The sequence below is a fragment of the Amblyomma americanum genome, chromosome 9 (genome assembly GCF_052857255.1).
Source record: "Amblyomma americanum isolate KBUSLIRL-KWMA chromosome 9, ASM5285725v1, whole genome shotgun sequence".
Classification (NCBI taxonomy): Eukaryota; Metazoa; Arthropoda; class Arachnida; order Ixodida; family Ixodidae; genus Amblyomma; species Amblyomma americanum.
In genome coordinates, this window is record NC_135505.1 from 88,490,700 (window position 1) to 88,512,079 (window position 21,380).

A 21,380-nucleotide genomic window follows, 5' to 3' on the forward strand; every position below is an offset into this window, starting at 1 on the left:
GCAACGTAGAAATAAAGAGTAAATGCAAGCAGCATATGATAGATTTTTACAGCTTGAATAGTATTTTGTATTCTGTGTTTTCATAGGGATCTCCAAGGTTGAGCAAGATTTTAAATATGGGAATAACTATTCCCTTAACTACTTTTTTTCACGCAAGGACCCAAGGCTTGAAGCCGTATGGCTATATGTTCTGTCCTTTCAATGAGCAAAAATTTAGAGATTTTTTTGGCCCGAATAGGCCCACAACTCTAACCTTGATTTTTACCACACTGATACTGCATTGATAGCGTTAGTGTGCCGTAGTCTTTGTACGGTGGTACCCATGGTCATTACAGCGACCCTGTAGTATTCCTCAGCCTGCATCATTTCTTGCGATGACAAGCCAGTCTGTTACTACCAATTTACAAAATCGCTGCTCACGAATTCTTTCAAAACTCATAGAGATGCTGAAAAAATGATTAAAAGAAAATTCAAAGCAATGTTGAAGCGTTTCTCTGTGTTGATGAAAAGTGATGGCGTTTAAAATAATCGAAAACTACACATATCAAACAGCGTCGCTGAAAAACTAGTAAATCCTTAAAAGGCACAGCGTCATTGGTGCGCTTTCCAGCTTTTACAGGTCTTCGGGTATGAACGCCGGATTTAACATCAAGAAGGGCAGTCAACTGATACCAGTAGGCCTCCGTGAAAATTTAGAAACACTTTAAGCACTTTTTTCTCCTGAAAGAAAGAGCTGACTCAGCTGATTGCTGAACGGTCGGTACGTTGGGAGTAGCCCTGTAAAAACACACAAACGTGGAATGTGCCCTTTGAGAGTCTAATACCCGTATTTTTGTATATTTATTTTGTACTACATTTTAAATAATGCTGTGATTGCTCGAATCCTCTTGCCACTGTCTGAATTCAGACTCAAGCTGCATAATTTTCGCATGCATAGTCGAACATGGGCCCCATTTTTGACCGCAGACAATTCTTTACTTCTGTGCACTAAAAAAAATACTTTGAAAATTTACTGGAATGATCTTTTTTTCTAGCTTGGATCAGGTGTGGTGATCATATGTATATAGCTAAACATAGGTGCCCTCCGTTCCTCAGTGCACGGCTGCTATTACCCGTTTCCCGGTCTTCCCTAAAGGCGCTCCTTAATATATATAATTATTGTCATTGGGCCCCTTTACGTGTTTACAGCGGGAAAGTACATGTCAGTTATAATTGTAGGCTCAGTAGCAATTTAAAGCCCTGTAGTGATGCGCACGTGATTATAAGAACACGAAATTAATGGCTGACAGCATAACGTCTCCAGATTTTATCTTCATGGATTCTGAGGAGAGGACTTGGTGTTTGTCCAGCGTTACAAAATACGCGTTGCCAAGAGCACAAATAACAAAACGCGACCTACTAGAGAGAGCTTGATCAGCCTAAGCGATTGTGTCTAGGTTGTGGTGAAACAAAAGCGCGACCTGGGCGTAAAAAACAAGACTTGAACAACATGATACTTTGCTCTTTCCCACGTTTGTGCCTTTAGTTAAACCTGGAAGACTTCTTGTTTTTCTTTTCTCAATGTTCAGGAGGACTTTACATTCGCAGTGCTAAAAATATCCAGCTATGATGCCCACAGCGCCAAGTTCATCGTTGTCTGGGGTATTTGTCGGTACCAACAGATTATAACTTCGTAGAAATGGTGTGAGAAGCTTCATTGGGCAGCAGTTAAGTCACTTTTCTCGCTACGCTCTGCCACAATCACTACCGCGTGCAGACAGAAAGGAGCTTAAAGAAACGGATGTGAACAGAGGCGTGTCAAGCGAAGCGGCAAAGATGATTGAATCAGCAACAGATGCCCGCAATTCCCAACTCTGCCTTCCCCTACGTACCCGCCGCGGTGGCTCAGTGGTTAGGGCGCTCGACTACTGATCCGGAGTTCCCGGGCTCGAACCCGACCGCGGCGGCTGCGTTTTTATGGAGGAAAAACGCTAAGGCGCCCGTGTGCTGTGCGATGTCAGTGCACGTTAAAGATCCCCAGGTGGCCGAAATTATTCCGGAGCCCTCCACTACGGCACCTATTCCTTTCTTCTTTCACTCCCTCCTGTAGTCCTTCCCTTGCGGCGCGGTTCAAGTGTCCAACGATATATGAGACAGATACTGCGCCATTTCCTTTCCCTAAAAAACCAATTATTATTATTATTATTATTATTATTATTATTATTATTATTATTATTATTATTATTATTATTATTATTATTATTATTATTATTATTATTATTATTATTATTCCCCTACGTTCATGCAAGTAAGAGGAAGCGCTGCGCTCATGCTTAAGTTAACATTTTTACAAAGACAGTCCTGTCCAGATTTCCCTTGCCAGTAAGGAACGTACGGTGTGTTGCTTCGACCTGTTCCCAGGAACACTAATCAGCTTTACGTTCGCACTTGATATCCGTCACTTATAGTGGACGCGTAGCATTAACCACCGGGAGGATGAAGTCGTGAACGCCGCTGTGAAGCAGTTTTCGTACCTTCACAAACAATAATGATTATGAAATAAGGCATTAACTGACGCTGTTCACCTATGGCGAGTGGGGCAGTTTCGGCGGATGCACTCATCTGTTGGTAGCGCTCCGTTGACGCTTAGCCCGGAGGCGGTTGACAGACTGGTCACGTGATCAACGGTCACCGCGTGACAATCTCAGAGGCTCGGGCAGGGGGTGCAACGCACTTCTGCTCACGGCTTACTGTAGGTCATCGCGCTTGAGCTCTTTATAAAATCTTTTCACACTAAAAACTTCCTGAATAAAGAGCTTTTGCAGTGAGATGCCACATCGTATAAGATAATTTTCAGAAATCAGATATATATTTAAATTAAATTTAGAGACACTTTGTTTTAGCTGAAAAATAAGCACTTGTTTTCCTTTTACAGAACTTTAATAGCATTTTGGTGCACGTAGGTATGAAAAATACTCACATACGGGAAAAAAAAACATTTTGCCTTATACTTCAGAATTGACAGTTGATTACTAACAATTGTACAGGCGTTTAATAATTTATAGCATTCATTTCTTATGCATTAATAAAGTCTGAAGTGTGCTGAAGGAGGCCATGAAATATTATACAAGAATGAAGGTAGTTTCCTTTGCCCCGGATAAATCTCAAGAAGATATGTGTCGCCTGATCCTGCTTTGGTGTGAACTTTCTCCATGCAATGCATACGGAAGAATTCGCTGAAACCCTCGCTATCACTATTTTTTCCTTAACGAAGTTTTGTGCTGCTTCACACCAGAAACCGGAAATTGGTTGAAGGTACCGAAGGTGCTCGAAAAGTTTGCCGGCATCCTGGGATGAAAGAGACCAAATTCCACTTCTGCTGATATCATTCACTTTCCAGGCTATCAACTCTGAACTTCTAGAGAGATTCGTTAACGGATACGATCTAGTAGCAATAGCTTTAGCCAGCGAGGAGCATTGCGAAGTGCTTCTCTAGATTTTGCACTAATTTAAAACCAATCCCAGGTTATGGGTGCATACGTGAGCTGTTGATCCGGCTTAGGCAGTTTTGGTAATTCATCATGGCTGTTAAACTGCTCTCACATTAACCAGTCTGGTTGGACTCTTCAGACCTCTCCAGTTCCATGCGTATGTTCACTGCAACACTTCCGCAGTTATGAACAAGATGGCATCATGGCCGTATATTCTGGGGCCCTGTTTTACTGACTTCAAGTTTCCTCTGTGTTTGTTTCAAGTACCAGAACAGACCAAGACAATGATCGGTGCCGCAATGATTACCTGAAGCTCTACATCGGTGTTGTGCAAACTATCGTTGAAGCAGAAGACGTGACCCGACCGTTCTTGCTTTCAAGCCCCAGCGCCGGCAGGAAGACAATCGAAGCTGGTGGGATCAGCCCCGAGCCAAATACCGAAACCAACGGTGACAGTGAGTGATTTCAGTCAAAGATCTCGTCGCGTCGCAAGTCACTAATACAGCGGGAATCGGAGACCATGCCCCCTTGTCATTATTTCCCAGGGAATCCTAAAACAAATTCTGAGCGCTGAATTCAGGGTATGCTTGGTGTCGCATCACGTTGTTTTAACCGTGTTCAACGCGTTATTAGTATTATTGGACCTAATTGTAGGGCGACTCCTTACGCTTATAATCCACCTGCTGATGCTGGTGATTATTTCTACATTACTAGCCAAGCGGTTAAAGGGTACACAGCGTTGGGTAAGCACGAAGAACAGCGCAAAAAACACGTTAGTACGGTATCCTGAAAACGAAAAAATAATGACCGAAAAACCGCTCCTCTGGGCGAACAATTTCTTTGTGTGATCCATATGATAAGTAAATACTGTCAGCAGAAACGGCAGCGAAGAAAGAATGCAAGAGGTCCTGTTACTACCTTTTTATGACAGTTTCTACCTTCTTACTGTCTCGTTATACCTCACACGCAGCAGAAGCAGTAAATGATACAGGTAACAGTCTTCAATTACAGTCTTCATTTTGAGTTTTATTGATAGCCAAAAACAACGCGGACGGGAACCGCAGTAACAAACCGCAGTCTTATTCTGCCGCTATAGGTGTCCTACAATTTTTGTGTTCTAATTTTAATCAAGACAAAATATACCCTTACGGATGCACACTTCAGAAGAGGGTGCTTGAACACAAAAAATTCTAGTCGTCCGTGCATTCATCTCAGCGGACTGCACTACCAATTCTGTTTGAAGGTGAATGGAAAATACACAGGACGCATTAACTATATCCCCTCTCAGACTCGATTTTAAATTCGAACCGTCCTTGCCAAGTAGTGTCAGACTGCATGATTTTCTTTCCAGACATTTATAGTGCTGCCTTTACGAGTTCTCTAAAAGGTAAAAAGGCAAGAAATAGTGAGCACAACGGTTATCTTTAATTAACAGCGATTTAGAGGCTGGGGGATGATATAAACGATCAACTGTACAAGTCCGAGGCAAGCCATGCAACAACGTTACTTTTGCCAAAGACGAAACATCTCAGAATAATGCGCCGCATTGCATCGACTTACTGTGCGTTTCATTAGCGGTGATATGAAGGAATGGTTAATGTTAACACGAACAAATCATTCAGGCAACGAAGATAATACAAAACGAGGCTGGCGTTTGCAACTTTGACGAAATTGCAACACGGAAAATTATGCGCAGACGCATCATTCCCGGAAGCGATAATTAAGACCCATCTTCAATGACGGTCAGTTTACTTATGCAGGCATTTTCACACACCCCAATCTCCACTTCATCATAAACACTAAGTATTTGTCGGTTAGAAAAGGATCCGACTAAATTGCAACAAACAGCAGCTCATATGCCAGGCTCAAAAACGAAACTCCGCTTATGTCCTCCTGCGTGCTAATGCGTCCAGGTTCGGAAAGATTTTTTGTTGCATTTATTCGTTTATGGCTGCAAGTTGGCGACAAAAGGAATTTGTCCTGCGTGCTCAAGAGCATCTTTTTTTGCACGTCTGTGTTGTTCCGAGAACTTAACGGAACCACACAGACGTGCAATACAGACCTGCGGTCAATAAAGTTGAATTAAAGCTGTACAATGTGACTTTTTACTGCTTTTATGCAACTGCAGTGATTGCAAGACAAAGGCCTTTATTATTCGCCTCCAAGATACCCTATCCTGTGCCAGCTGCGGCTAGAGTACCACCTAAAAATTCTTCCAACCATAAGTCAATTCAAACACCTGCGTTGTTTGCCTTCGATTTTAATTCATTCTATCACTCCAAGGAATCATCGCCTAATTCTCTTCGCATTACATGCCCTGCCCGTGTCAATTACAACTTAATTTCATCTCAATTTTCATGAATTTTATGTTTTCTTGAATCAAGTATTTGCGACTGTCCACCAGCAGTCATCAAGCGCATAGCCTCGGAAATGTTTTGGTCTGAAATAGTATTTTCGTTTAAGGACTTTTTCTAATTTCCAAAAGGTTAGGCGATGAATTCCAGCACATTTAATTGTGGTAAGACTGCTTACCAAAAAACATATAAATTTAGGAGTAGAGACGTGAGCAAGTCTGTCTGAGGCACTTAAGCGATGCTCTGCGGAGAAAAGAAAGCGAAATTTTAAGGCCTACGAAACATGTCGCCTGTTTATGTTGCAGCTAGGGCGACTTTTGTGCTATAGGCTGACCTCGATGCAACGAAACTGTTTATAACAAAATAATGGATATAACGAATGAGTGACGATTTCCCTTCGAAGCTCGGTCAGCACAGGCTGCAAAGAAGTAATCAACAGGCCCCTTCAATTTAATTCTTTATAACTGAGTTAAGGGGATATACAATTCTTTCCAGCATCTCTCTACGCGTTACGAGAATGGTAATATCCAGGGATAAAACAGAGCGGTAAAGTTTGCCCGAGTATGCTTGTTATTTTCTGCAAAGATGCCCAACTATAGAAAACGAAAGACAGCAAGGCGAACGTGTCCACAGATGAGTGCGATTCTGCTGTGAGCTTTACACATGCAATTTTGTGAAATGCATGCGCATTCAGGAAACGGTGAAATTAGAATGAAGCGCGTCGTTTTTGCTGCACGCCACTGCAACTTAAAACAGCCGGCCAATTAAGCTGAAAGCGGAAACCGAGGCAAGTTATAGTTCGACAGATATCCTCGTACGCGAGATCCGTTACCACACACCTTTAAATTCGTACGAAACAGTGCTCTCCACCATTATTTTCTAATTCGCCTGGTTTCTACTGGAGAATATAGAACTTTGATTTTAACATGCAGCAGGCCCAGGTGGACATCTATCATGAATGGGATACTTAGCGAGTTGGCTCTCACACATAATAGACAGATGACGTCACTTGTAAGGCCGCTCTTCATCAACGCGTACATTTTTTTTATTACCTTAGCTTGCGGTCACTGCGGGCCTCCGATCTACGCTCCCCCCCCCCCCCCCCCCCCCCGCAAGCAGTGGCAAGGGCGCAGGAGGCACTGGCTGTGACGGCCCCGCTGTGACGGCCGAAGACACCTGGCTTTGTTAAGCGCACCAGGAAAGCATGCGAGGCGCGCACAACGAGCACGTGGTGCCACTTGGTCTTAGGCAGCCTTCCCACGGCGGCAGACCCCGATTCTGCGCGTCTGCAGAAATATGCGAACCACCTCGCATTCCGAGATGCCGCCCCCCCCCCTTTTTTTTTTGGCATGCTCGATGGCACCGAAGCGTCGCGGGTCTCCGCCGTCTCACATTCCTGCGGCGAGCAAGTGGATTTGTGGTCCCGACAATTAGCTGAAAAAAAAAAACGTTTCATCCTTCGAGAGGCGGCGCGCGGGTTCGGCAGGGAAGGGAAAAGCATCAAGCAATAAGGGCGAGAACTGCTCCTTTAGGAGAGGGTTTTCAGAATGTTTTCAGTATGTGTTTCTTTTTTATTTTTAGCCAAGCCACGGGCTCGAAGTTGGGTCCAACCTTCAGGGGCTGTGGCTACCTTCATTGGTTATCGAAACTTAGGGCGTGCTTCGAAATATGACCGCCCTAACTTCTTTGTTTTCAAAAGCTTTAAAATTGCATGTAAAATCTTTGGAGGGCAGTCTTGTCTAGCTGAGCTAGAGGCTCCGTGCAGTGGCACGTAATTGTACAGACCTAGACTCCAACCTCGGGTCGATGAGTAAGGTCTTGTCGAGTTTCTCTGTGTGAGACCTTTTCTTTTACGTTACAGTTTGACTGTCTCTGTGACTGAACTTGTAACGCAGTTTGCCAATGTACATCCTGTAAATATATTTTCTCTTTGCCTCCACCATCTGGCATCAATCATCGTCTGCTCCTTCAACACCGTCGAATTCACGTTTGGAGAGGTCGTGTGGCCCTCCGAAGAAACGCAAAGAGCCATCTTGAATTGACTTCACTTCTCTCTCTTTCTCAGTGCGAATGAAGTTCTTGCATTTATTTCGCTAATTAACAGCTGAAAACACCTAAAAATATCTCTCGAAACGACTAAGTAATAGGGACCTGTTGTTGCTCCTAAATAAATTTTACTCTGTACTTTGATTTCACAACAGCGTTTCGCTTGTTTCACTTTCAGTGCATTTTTACAACAAATGGATCAACTTTTGGGATCCAGATGCCTTACCGAAACCGCGGTTCATGTCTGAATTCGGTTTGCTCTCGTATCCTTCTCGAGATTCCATGGAGCGCGTCATGCCCGCATCGATGGTGACGTACCCCTTCTCCCGGTTTATGGCGCACCGACAACGTAACGCCAATGGTACGCATTCTACTGTTCCTGGTGTTCACATTAGTAACAAAGCTGGACGTCATGCACACGTTTGAGCACAAGACACAGAAGGGACGACCCGAATCGGCACACACAACGCATTGCCTGTGGTGTGCATCTTTTTTTGCTTCAGTTGTGTCTGTTGAGCTAAAGAGTATATGTATGAAATACCGGCCTCGCTCAAACCTCTGCCTTCGTCAACTAAAAAGAAATATAACTTATATTAAACGTGATAGCAAAAGAGAAAAAAAAACAGCGCTGGAAGTGGAATATAAGCCCTGCAACAGTGTTGGATTTGCGCACAAGATATTTTTGGTTAAATATTACAGTAATAAAAAACACATTTCAATAGGCATTTTTATTCGCTGGAAGTCAATGCTTCGGAGTATTTGTCGCATGTATGTGTATCATCCCACATGATTATTAGAAAAACGCTTATGCTTAAAACTACCATTGGCATTTACAAAATGATTAGACTTAGAGATTGCATATTTGCAAATCCTTATTACTTATAAACACAGACCCAAATGGTTGTTTTACACATATGGTTAACCAGCTGGAGCACTTGCACGAACTACAAAATCTGTTATAAAAATTCCGGTGCAGTATAAAAGTGCAAACATGAGAGACCGTGTAGAGTCCGCAGCCTATTAGCCTGCCTAAAGAACAGCAAATATGTCTTATTTTTGCCATCCTTAATACGCACGTCATTTTATGCGCCTTTCATGTAAAATGTACCCACCTTCTTTTTGCATCTTCATTGAGACTTTTATTTAAGCAATTCCTGGTTGCTGTTCACATTTATTGCGTAAACTACGTTGTGCGTGTCGACAGGAGCACGCTGCATTTAGGCTCCATGATATAATTGCTGGGGAAAGCGCACGCCGCTGTTTTTAGCAAAGCTTTTAAGAGGAAAGCAAACTTCCCAACCTTCCTAGTCGAATAGGTTGCTCTTCGCGAACCGTTTCTGCAGTTTTGGACGCTTCTCTTGGCGCTCATCATTTAGGGCCCCGGACGCTCCCGTCACTGGGCTGACAAGGGCTTGACACCGCTGTTAAAAGGCAGGTTTCGGACCAGATTTTCACTAGTAAAAATACTGAAGGATCGGTATAGTAATAGTGTTGTTGAGTGTTACTTCCGCCTTTTCTGGCAACTCAAGACAAACAAAACATAACACTTTTACATGAACTTAATGAAGGAAAGTGGAGCAGCACATCTGAATTTTACTGAAACGATTAAGCCTAAAATACGCAATATATTTTTATCATGAGTGAAAGGTTTGGCATCATAGCGCAAAGTACCACATGCACATGTGTTGTACATTCGTTGTGTCAGTACCTCTTTTGCATGCACGCGCGCACACGCTATTTACGTATACAACTTTACAACTGTGTTTGTGCTTTTGGGTGACCAGACCACCCCTCGAATGAACACGTTGCTCTATTGCCAGGGCAGACTACTAGTGCGGAAATATAAGGAAATGCCACGGTAATGAAACATAGCACACTAGGAAGCCCAAAAGCAGTGAAGAGATAAGACCTAGGGAAGGAGCAAAGGTGCCAAGGCTTATTTTGGGAATTCGCTATGGTGTCGAGGCTCAGAGGAGCATTAAGGGAGCAAATAAATCAGAGCTATTGCAAGACTGTCGTCATGTTCTCAAGGCAAAATCTCAAATGTGAGAGCACAGGGAACATGGGCTGGGCACCGCGGGATGCGCGCGATTCAAATGCAAATTCTGTTGCGACGAACTACCGTGGAAGATTGACGAAGGCGACGGGCGTCTAATATATTTAACTTTTTGTACATAGGCAAGGTTGGCGCATTGAGGAAGAAAAAGGCAAAAAATTTCTTATTCCATATGCAGGACACCGGAACGGAGTAATAAGACCATTAGTGCAGGGCGGAAGGACCAAAGGACTGCATAAATTGAATGGGAAAGAATCTGACTACGGACCTGTATATAAAGGCGAGAAATCATAACGATTCATTTCATGAAAGTACAGGTGGAAGTTCCCCATTTTATGAAGCGGTATTAGGGTGCCTTGAGCGCAAACGTAAAAATAATTGTAGCAAAGGAGCTGTTCATGTTGAATGTATGGCAGTTTATCAGTGTCCCTCAATGGGAAATTAAACAGGCTGATCGAAATTACTCTATACAGAGCTTTTATAACTCGGTGCTGAGAGGAGCGTGAAATCCACCTCAACAAAAAAGTTACGCGGCCAGAGGGACACAAATGAAGATATATAATCGCGACCGTCAGTCACCTAATTCACAAAAAGTTCATTATTTATGGAATTCCCTGTCCCAAAGCGACTCAGGCTGTGAGGGACGCCGTAGTGGAGGGCTCCTGCTGTTTCGGCCACCTGTGGTTCTTTACACACGCACAGAGATCACACTGTTCAGAGCCCTTTAGCATTCCATCTCTATCGAATTGCGACCTCTGAGGCGGGGATCGAGCCAGCGTTTTTGGGGTCAGCAGCCGAGCACCATAACCGCTCAGAAAACGCGGCGGCTTTTAATTAAATTCGATTAATGCACTTTTCACTAACTGCAGTAAGCGGGCATGTTTATACTGCAAAACTAAGATGTAGTCGCATTCCAGCACATTTCATTTCGGTACAATGCTCCAAAGCTACATGTATTCCTACATAATCGCTTCCAAGTTTTCAGCGTGATCTGCGTCATTGCGCATGCAAGGCTGTAACATTCGGCGCGAAACTCCTCCTAGTGCGACGCAGCGTTTCCTCTGCAGCTGAAACTGAGAGCAGTGTCACTTTTACTTTCATTTATTTAAATAGAAGATCAGCCCATCGCAGCATCTACGTGAAGTTAGAGGGGGGCTGCTCGTCGACTGCTACCACCTTGCATGCGTAATTATACGCGAAATAAGCGAAGCTTTGGAAGCGATTAGCTCGGAACACGCGTGCTATAGAATGATTCTACCAAGTGTAGTTGTTTAGAAATGCGACCGTGTCTGTGTTTCTAGTATATATATTGATAAGCCATTGACATCCTCCAAATTTTACGGATGATGGAGCCGTGTACATAAATATCGGAGATTTTGGCTGTGCGTCCCATTCGTGGCATGTAATTCTTTTCTCCTACATTCTGATCAATTATCATTCAGCCATAAAATATTTATACCGTTACTTTTCCGCTGTTAAACGCACCGAAATCTTAAAGAAGAGAAACATTCCCCACTGATTCCCTTGGTTTCGATGTCTATTGGCGTCCTTGATAAGCATGCCATAACGAGGCAACAGACATCGTCCTTTATATGTATGTTATTTACTTACCCTTGCTTGCTCAAAGTAGACGAAAATTATAGGTGTAGCTTTAAGGGACCAGAAGCGACCAGAGTGGGTCAAAGAACTGCCGCGATTTAGAGATCTTACTTGAAATCGAGTGGAAAATGTTGGCGTGAGACAGGCATTTAACGCAAAGGCAAGAAAACTGATTGTCCCATAGCGCTAGGAACTGTTTTTCAAGAAAGGCAGGCATAGCAGTGGGCGGCAGAAAGTCAGATCGGCGGATGAAACGGGAAGTTTGCATAGATAAGTTGGTCGCAGCTAGCGTAGGTACATGGGTAATGGGACAGAAACGGGAGAGGCCTTTGTCTTGCAGCCGAAGGAGTTGGGCTGATCGAAAATAACTGGGCCACCCTCTGCCTTACACTGAGCATAAGCCAGGATAATATAAGGGTTTACGAACATGTTTTTTCTAGAGACCTAAATACATGTTTTTATTTCAGGTATCCGATATGCCGACTGGGTCTTGGATGCTTACTTTGAAATCCACAGAGAACCGTGGACCAACAGGCCGACGGCAGCAAATTATGACAAGGCATCCTACATCACTCAGGTCACATTTCTTTCGCATTCTTCTTTTGCAACGAAACATTGCCGCCCTGTGGAATGTAGGGCATATTTAATATAATCCAAGCTCTAATTTCCAAATCGGCTTGAATGTAAGGATGGCTAACGACAACAAAAAAAGTTGTCAAATAGTTTGTCTTTAAGGGAGATCGGCGAGGTTTCCATCAAATTACTGCTTCCAGTAAAAAGGGATTCTCTGTATTATTCTGGCTTTATTGACTCTTGTCGATCTGCTAAATAAGGACTTCGCGGCGAGAATATCGATTTAAAAACACCTCTCCAGTCGGATCAGATTCGTGACGACCATACCAATAGGTACGGTTTGCCACTGTTCTAAAAAGGATTGCGGTGCTACCTTGCGTCTGTGATCACCAGCTTAAAATCGATGCCCACGCACGTATTTTATGCATGAAATCGCTCCCTGTGGGCCACACCTCTGCTTCGCTTTCTTTTCCAGCTTGTAAAAGCTTCGACTTCGATGAGGTGCAGTTGTAGTATTAGTAGGATAAGAATCGGGTGGGGCCCATACGGAGGGTCCCCTAAGATCATTAATGACAGGTTACCAGTATGCTTATAGAGAAATGTATGCAACAGCTGTACCCTACCGATACTCATGTACGGGGCAGAGACATGGAGGCTAACGAAAAGGTTTCAGCTAAGTTAAGTACAACACTGCGAGCCATGGAAAGAAAAATGATAGGTGTAATGTTAAGAGACCAGAAGCGGGCAGAGTGGGTGAGGGAACAAACAAGAGTTGATGACATTCTAGTCGAAACGAAGAGAAAGAAATGGGCTTGGGCAGGGCCGGTAACGCGAAGGCAATATAACCGCTGGTCATTAAGGTTAACGGAGGGGATTCCAAGTGAAGGCAAGCGTAGCAGGTGGGCTGTTAGGTAGGCAGTTGGGATTAAGAAGTTTGCTGGGGCAAGGTGGCCGCCGTTGGTAAAGGACAGAGTTAATTGAGAGACATGGGACAGGCCTTTACCCTGCAGTGGGCGTAGTCACGCTGATGATCATGATTATGATTTAATAAACAAAACATAATGGAACAGAAAGATATTTTCCGCCCGTGGCATCTGCTATTGGATACTGAAGCACCTGAGCTGCGGCCAGCGGCAAGAAATAGGGAGATAAAATAAAAGACAGGGAGATAAAATAAAGACAGGGAGATAAAATATAGACAGGGCGATGAAATAAAAGTGGGGTGCGATAGGGTGAAAGAACAGACTTATTGTGATGGCAAATGTCACTAATATCAATAAAATAGATCTATAGTGAGATTGGTTTACCTGTAGTTAGAACGCTGTACGCTATCAGCACTAGCCAACTTCTATTTGTCGTCAGTGTCGGTTTAAATAATGGCTCAATATTGCTGCCTGAATGGCTGTTGTCGCTGTGGTCTTTGCATGGGGGCCGACAAATCGTGAGCTGCTTACACGTCACAATAGATCTGAGATCTGTGCCTTAGGCGTAGCGAAGTGCACACTGTGCTAGGTTTTAGAGAGTCGCATAGGTTTAGGGCTGCCAGCTTGTATTCTGTGAGTAGCATGCCAAGGAGTTAATAGCCTTACTAAAGCGATTCCTGTAGGCTGTACCAGCAGCCTATCACTTTACAGGACACATTCGACAGGAAAATAAATGAAGACATCTTTAATGAGAGAATCGCGTCTTGATTACTGAAGTATGGGCATTGTGAGCTCAGCTTACACTGCGGTGCACATTTAATTCTGTGCCTAGCCGAAGAGAACATCGTAACCAACTTATAGCGGTATGGTAAGAACAAGATATTTCGTTTAATAAAAGTTTCTAAAGGCATGTATATCGATATTGGTAGAAATACGTGGGGTTTAACGTCCCGAATCCAAACATGGGCTTTGATAGCCGTCGTCGTGGAGCACTATGTATTAATTCAGACTACATGGAGTCCTTTATCCTACTTCTATATAGTAAGATGATTTATTGTGGCGGACAGCAATCGTCTGTCAGAAGGAGCTTCGGGGGGTGAGGGAGCTCTAAAAGTATATGCAGCTAGTAAAATATCGGTTATGGGTTTTTTCGGGTTCAAATCCCAAAGCGACTGAGGCTATGGGGGACGCGCCGTAGTGGAGCGCTGCGGTTATTTAAACGACCTGGGTTTTCTTAACGTGCACTGACATTGCACAGTACACGGGCCTCTAGCATTTGGTCTGCATCGAAATGCGACGGCCGTGGCCGGGAACGAACCCGCGTTTTTGGGTCAGCAGCCGAACACCACAAACACTCACTGCGTCAGCAAGCACAATATTCATTCTTCGAAAATGCGAAAACCAAGCTTTTGCCAAAGCAAGGGTGTTGCGCAAATAAAAAGCACGGACGAGAAGACGACAAGGACGGTAGTAGGCCGGTCCTTGCCTCTAGTCCGTGTTGTTTGAGCAGTACCCTTGCTTAACCATCTATTACCGACTCGGCCAAGAGCATGCACTCTTGAAGCGTTTGGCTAACTGAGAAAGCTGGCCTAGCAGTTGGCTTACGGCATTAGTCATAGCACACGGTTTTGAGAGTGTCTCAGACTAATGCTCGTTCCACTTACCGTCTAACCTCTTCACATATGTGATGAAATCGCAAATATTAAAACAGCTGATAAAAATTCCAACTACAATAAAACTTTATTTGGATACGTTATATTTTCACCTAAGCTTTATTGCGCATCCGTCAAGAGGCTTTCTTTACAGCCGTCTTCGCAATAACGTCGCGAAGGGCCATACGGGAAAGACGACGACTTTGAGGCAATTACATTTCAAATTGAGTTTTATGATTGCTTCAGTTTTACACGAGCGATCGCTTAAGACGGGCGATAATCTTCAATGTGGAGAGGACTGTGACACCGGACTATACAAGGGCGGTACACAGCTCATGCCGTCTAGTCAGGTTACTAAGCAAAACCACTCTAACCCCACCTCAGCGTCGACGACCATGTATTTTTCTCGTAACGTAGCCTACATCACCCATAATATTTCCGTCTATATGCTGGCTGCCTCCTCCTCGAGCTCACCTGCGCCGCACAGCCTTATCAACCTAATTCGTATGAAACATCTAGTCCCATCCTAAGGACGACCTGGCTAATGTGTTCCTGGCAATATACAAAGCCATTTAAATCGCAGCCAACACAGTCATTGTTATAAAAGGACGCTTTAATGTGCCGCATGAGGACTAGGGCTACAGGACCTTGACTCGCAAGCACAATTAAACGACTCTATGAATACATCCAGCGAAACAGGATCACCCTCCTGCGTGAAACCGTCCAATTAACGCGCAAGCGGGAACACCAGCCCTAACCTTACTCTAACAAAGGCCGTTAGACCGGCAGATTGGGCGCATACATGCTTAAACACAGAGAGCGATCACATTATACAAGAGATCACACTTCCAAGCAATAGCCTTCAGTCGCAATTCCGAATGAAACCCATTAACGACTGCGCAAATTTAGAAAAATCCACGAACAGAATACTACATAAAACATCCCCAGCTACAAGCCGTGGACGTCCCAAATTAACAGGGACGTGGTCCTAAGCGAAAAACTTGCCCCTGCCGAACCTAAAATTGACCCAGTCGATAGCAGACTTCTGCCTCTATGGAAGGCGTTCGAAGTGTGTAAAATTCCTCGTTCAAGCAAACACACAACCACGCGCTCAAGCCTAAATTGGCGCACACACTCCAACTCATAATCGAGCATGCTGCCAACTTGGCCTCGCAGCAATGGAATCAGCTCTGTAACCGTCTTGAAAGCAGCGTCCACATGAACTACACTTGGCCAATCTCACGCCATATGCTAGACCCAAGCTGTTCGCGCGCTGAAACCAGCAGGCAAGTTACTAAACGCTTAGACACTGTCGACCAGCAGGTCGAGGATCTCGTAGAAATTCTCAACACCAAATTTAAGTCTTGGATGCCCCGGGCCTGGACGGCGTCACCAATAAGGCACCCGGCAATTGGGATGCAGCATCAATAGCATCCTACACCGAATTTGCGACCAAGCATTGGGCGAGAGGTACCTTATCCCCAACTAATGTAATGTGCAACACATTCCACAACTACCTTTAATTAATGTCCTCACACGACTGCATTATCTGGTCGCACACCAGTCATATTTTCTTGCTTGAATGGCCACGGAAAGTGCAGTGCATTATGTACGCAGATGAAAAGGTAAAGAATGGTAGCTAAGAATACGTGCAACGTTTGGTATAGTTTATTTTTTGGAATCAATTTCTGGCTCAGTGCTGCTGCTTATTTTTGTTTTGCTTGTATTCTTTTTGCGTTACCAGTCAATTTAACGAATAAACTTTCGAAAAGTATTGCACACTCAACTTTCGAGTTTTTTTTTTTGTTTGAAAGTACGATCAATATGCTGCAGTTTTAGGTATTACAATGCCCAGTGCATTTAGCACTTTTCGAAAAAATAAATTTATTTTAAAACACTCAAAATTTCTTCGAGGTAGGGAAAGAGTTAAGTGAATCTCAAATCTTCCTCATGGAGGGTCCTCAGTAAGGCCTTCCTTGGCGCTTCCGAACCGCAAGGAACTTCGAACCCACTTTCATACCTTCATGCGTCCTTTCATCACTTCTGACCGCCATGCTCCAGGCCCAGTACGAGCGCTTCACCTCATAGCTGTCCCACGTGGTGCTCGCTCGCGCATGCGCGTGGTGGCTTGTTGCTGGAAGGCGGCAATAGGCGCGCGCGGTGCGTAACGACATGAGCGGAAGCTTGGGCGGACGCCCGACTGGCAATGTTGCCAGACCAGATCATGTTTTGAGCTAGACTGGCGATTTTTCACATTTAGTATACAGATGTGAGAGATAGCTTCCACGCGTCTATATGTTTGAGCTTGAATTTAAAAAAGTGTGCGGCGATCTACCTTTCTTCTTTAGCTACAGGCTTTCGCGCAAAACTTAAGATTCTGTGCCCTCTAACACACACCTGAATTATCCGTTCCCTATGCGAGAACGAATGAAAGGAGCTTTCAGATTGCGCTTGTGCTTTCTCAGTCGATGATCCGTGGTAAGGAGGCATCATGACAGGTTATGAATCGGTTCAATGAAGTCAAAGTTTCAGAGTTTGGATATTTTTGCCATCCTTCCTTCCGACGGCCACATTTCGAAAGATGCGCAATCTATTAACATCCAGCGTCTTGCGCGATTACAGTGCACGTCGAAGAACAACAGGTAGGTTAAATTAATTCGCTAATCTCCACCCCAACCCCTCGCATAGTCCATGTGGTGCTTTCAAATGTAAGCCGCACATAGCACAATTTTGTCAGTTGAAAAAGAGATCGCTGACAAAGAGGTTTCATTAGCTTGACAAAGTGAAATAACTGCTCATGCTTCTTTACTGTCACCTCACTCTGATCAACTTCGGCAAGATGGACGCTTGCATTTATGGTTTTTTTGCGTTGGCGCAGCTTGTTCAAGCCGAGGGCGTCCGGACAGGATCTGAATCCTTACGACGCCTGCGAGGCCACCTGTACGAAGGCTTCGGCTACAACATGGGCGTCCTATACTGGCAGCTCAACGACATTTGGCCTGGAGTGTCTTGGTCGTCCATAGGTCTGTGCAGTTCAGTCTTTTTTTCCGCACCAGGAGTAGCTGATACATTCATATTCATGTTAAGCAGCAGTTGAAACATTCCTCATTCAGAGAAGTTTCTTGTATAGTCAACACATCATCATGAAAGGCGCCTTTCGACGCCCTTCATGTCAAGATAAGCGGAAGGTGGTCTCGTCGGAGCAAGTGCAAAACGAGAATATTGGTTACACATTTCAGTCGCTTCCATTGGATAGTTAAGTATATTGCTAACAATAGGGACATATTCTATTTTGTAGTGCGATGAAGCGAGGAGACGCGGGAAACGTCATGGTGGATCTCTCATAAATTTGGGTTGTCTGCGAGTAATAGTGATTTTTTGCACTCAATAGCGTATGCCTATAATTCTTGAAAGCTGCGAAATCTGTTTTGTTCCTTTTTTGTCTCATGCCCATCTGTTTTCTTTTTGTTTAGGCTGGATTGTTCTGCGCTTAATCCAAGCATTCCGTCTCATCACCTTAGTTCGATTTTGCACCAACTTCAGAGAACATGCATTGGTGGTATAGCTAACTTAATTCTTTAGAAGTTTGACCTTAGCCGCCCGATCAAACGAGTGCAATGAGATCTGAAGATAATTTAATATGTTAATGTTCTCCTGTTTACAAAAATCTCTTATAGATTACTGGTCTCGGAATTATTTGCAGGCAGGGCTTCCTTTACGTACAGCAATCCCCTTACATGATATAAATGTCTCTTTTACCAAGGCCTTGTATTCTGTTTCGTTGCATAAAATGAATGCCAGGCCAAGTAATGTTTGCGAAGTGGCTGTAATCCTAGTGCTTTCGCGAACTATTCGTGTAAGTTCATAATCGAAATCGGTTTGTAAGAGACCCTTGCTAATTGTTTCTCCTGTGCCTACTGTTAGGTCACTCTAATCTATTCCGGGTAAATAGAAATACATGCAATAATGGCACGAGTGTTAACAGGAGCGTAGTTGCATCTATCGGATTGCAGCCTTCTATTGAAAAAGTATGGTTTCGAGCCTGACAGGCGGCTCCAAAAACAAAAGGGACGTCAGAAACACTATTCTGCATAAGATACTTTCCGTATTAGGGCATTTACTCAAAACGATCATCTCAGTGTCCCCTTTACAAACAATTTCTACAACACATCCACGCATGCCGCAGTCTTCGCGAATCGATGCATAATGTTGAGCAATAAGTTTTCCGTCTTTTATTTTGGGACCTAACCAAGTTTCTATCACAATTAACCGGTCTATAACATCTTAAAATTGCTGTAGTAAAGTTGTTTAATTATGGTTATCTTGTGACATTGATCGAACTGAAATCCCTGGATGTTTTCTATTTGTCACTTACTAGCATTTGTGTTAGACCCTCTCTTATCCACTTTCATTCCCTTCTTTTTTCTTCGTACTGCGTAAACGTATCGCTATCAGAATTTCATAATGCACATGGTTAACCTTCATGTTAAACTTTTATCATTTTTGTACTTTTCCACAGGTTTCTACGTTTTAACGTGACAGCACTGAGGAGCTCGTGTCGCATAAAAGCCGGTGTCGTCGGCGTCTTCGGCCGTGAGCGAAAAATGGCGCATATCGGTATACACCTGAACCGTGCCGTAAGGGAAGAGATTTTCCCTCCCTTACGGCGCGGTACGGGTGTCCAGCGAGAATTGTGGGACAGGCGTCATTTCTTTTCCTTAAGACCAATTTTCATTTCAATTTCCTTCCCTTTCGGCCCGGTTCGGGTGTCCACCGAGATATGTGAGACAGGCATCCTTTCATTAACTTAAAAAATTTTCATTTTCCTTGCCTTACGGCGCGGTTCGGGTGTCCACCAAGATATGTGTCCTTTCCTTAAATTGTCCGGGCAAAGGGTCGCAGCGAAGCACGAAGGCGTTCCGTGGATTCCTTGGCAATGCTGCAACACGCGGGGGCTTCCTGCTTTTAAAGGCGAAGCCTAAGCGTCCTCCACATTTTTACTAATACCCCGTCACAAAAATAATTTGCGGATGCATTGCTGTCATTTAAGTTTTTCTAGTTCTGATCCATTTCACGCTTTTTGGTTTTTGGTCAAAAAAATCTTACGATAACTGGTCCATCATTATTTATATGTTTTGCCTATTTCTAAGGATTCTTCCAGATCGGCTTACATTAAGTCGAAGTTATTCGTGAAGTATTACCATTAAGAATTTCTTTAATTTTATCGTTCGTTCCAGTTCTGGTTTCTAGAATTTAGGAGACATTAGTTTGCGACTCCAACTTCTGAAATCGACAACTTTTTCTCCACTAGACCCGAGAGTACTTCCGATGTTTTTTTATCAAAAACAACCTTATGATAACCGGCCCATTATTATTTATATGTTTTTGCCTAATTCTATGTATTCTTCCAGGTCTGGTTACTTTCAGTCCAAGTTTTTCCTGAACTATTATCATTAAGAATTTCTTTTATTTAATCGGTCGTTTCAGTTCTGGTTTCTAGAATTTAGGAGACATTAGTTTACGACTGCAACTTTCGAAATCGACAACTTTTTTCTTCACGAGACTGGAGAGCACTTCCGATGTTTTCTAGAGCTGCTTCAAGGCGCTCTTTCTTATCTTCCTGCCGTTTTCGTTGTCTTTTGATGTGCATGCTTTAGTCTGGAAGCAGCAAGTTGCCACGAAAGTCCCGCGATGCATTATAATTCGCAGCTTCCGATGGTCGTGTTGTCATTTGAGGCGTGCGGCGGAATAAGTGCTAGCAGGGCAAAATTTTGCGGGACGCCTGTTCTTGTAAAAATATTTATTGTAGCTCCAACTGGCAACCCAGATCTGGTACTGTTACCAGCGGAAAGAGCATACAGGCCCCAGAACCTTCATACATTCCAGGAGACTGGCTTTTGCGACTGTGTCAGAATAAATTTTTGCCCCACACTCACGTCCCTTAAACTTTTGCTGGCCATAGAACATAGGGCAGGAAAACATGTATTAGTTGAATAGCTGGTTCAGGGTTCGTGCCAAAACTTGCGGCATACTCACGGGATCGCAGCATGCCCACTGAGCTTATGTACTTCGAGCGTGCTGGAACGTGACTCTCCTGGTCGTTACGGTTCCATGCGCATGTCTCAAACCTGAAGGAGCAAGTTGCCACGAAGGTTACACTATTGAAATTGATACTATTTCGCACCTGCCGATGGTCCTGTTCCCACTCGAGGCCTGTCAAGTCCATTTTATCGGCAGGTGCCAGCTAGAAAACGGACCCTTGATCACTTTAATGTCTTTGTCATCTTCGCTCAGCCTCGGGTTGTCAGGAATATGCCGTAATACGTGCATAACACTGGAAAGCCTGCTAAAAAAGAGCTTTAAATGGCTCGAACATCCCCGCTTTTGACATTTTGTGAACCTTTACAAACCTGTAGCTATTCCACAACGTGAAGATACGTTAGGAAGGATTCATGCTGATCATGACAATGATGCCTGGGAAGCCTTCAAGTTTCTCTTTTGTGGTATTATAGCACCCTTGCTGCTTGTGTCCACTGACAGGACTGTTGATGTCAGAGAGAACGATAGCTAAAACTTTTCAGCGCAGTACGAGGGAAAACTTTCATGGCTGTAATAGGAGCTATAGCTAACAATACTGCAGAGCTCATGGTCTTCGTAGTTCACTGATTTGAGCTAGACTTTCACTAAACCAGCTTTGCGACGCTGCA

The 21,380-nt window shown here is 43.9% G+C and overlaps 1 protein-coding gene across 1 annotated transcript in view; it reads left to right on the forward strand.

The window, feature by feature from the left end:
* The window catches only part of LOC144103496 (beta-mannosidase-like), a 52,281-nt gene that overhangs the window by 17,736 nt on the left and 13,165 nt on the right, over positions 1-21,380 (forward strand). The window contains exons 8-11 of the mRNA XM_077636197.1: positions 3,735-3,925; positions 8,049-8,231; positions 11,993-12,102; positions 17,552-17,696. Of these exons, the coding sequence (XP_077492323.1) occupies positions 3,735-3,925; positions 8,049-8,231; positions 11,993-12,102; positions 17,552-17,696 (629 nt within the window). The remainder of the gene's footprint in view (positions 1-3,734; positions 3,926-8,048; positions 8,232-11,992; positions 12,103-17,551; positions 17,697-21,380) is intronic.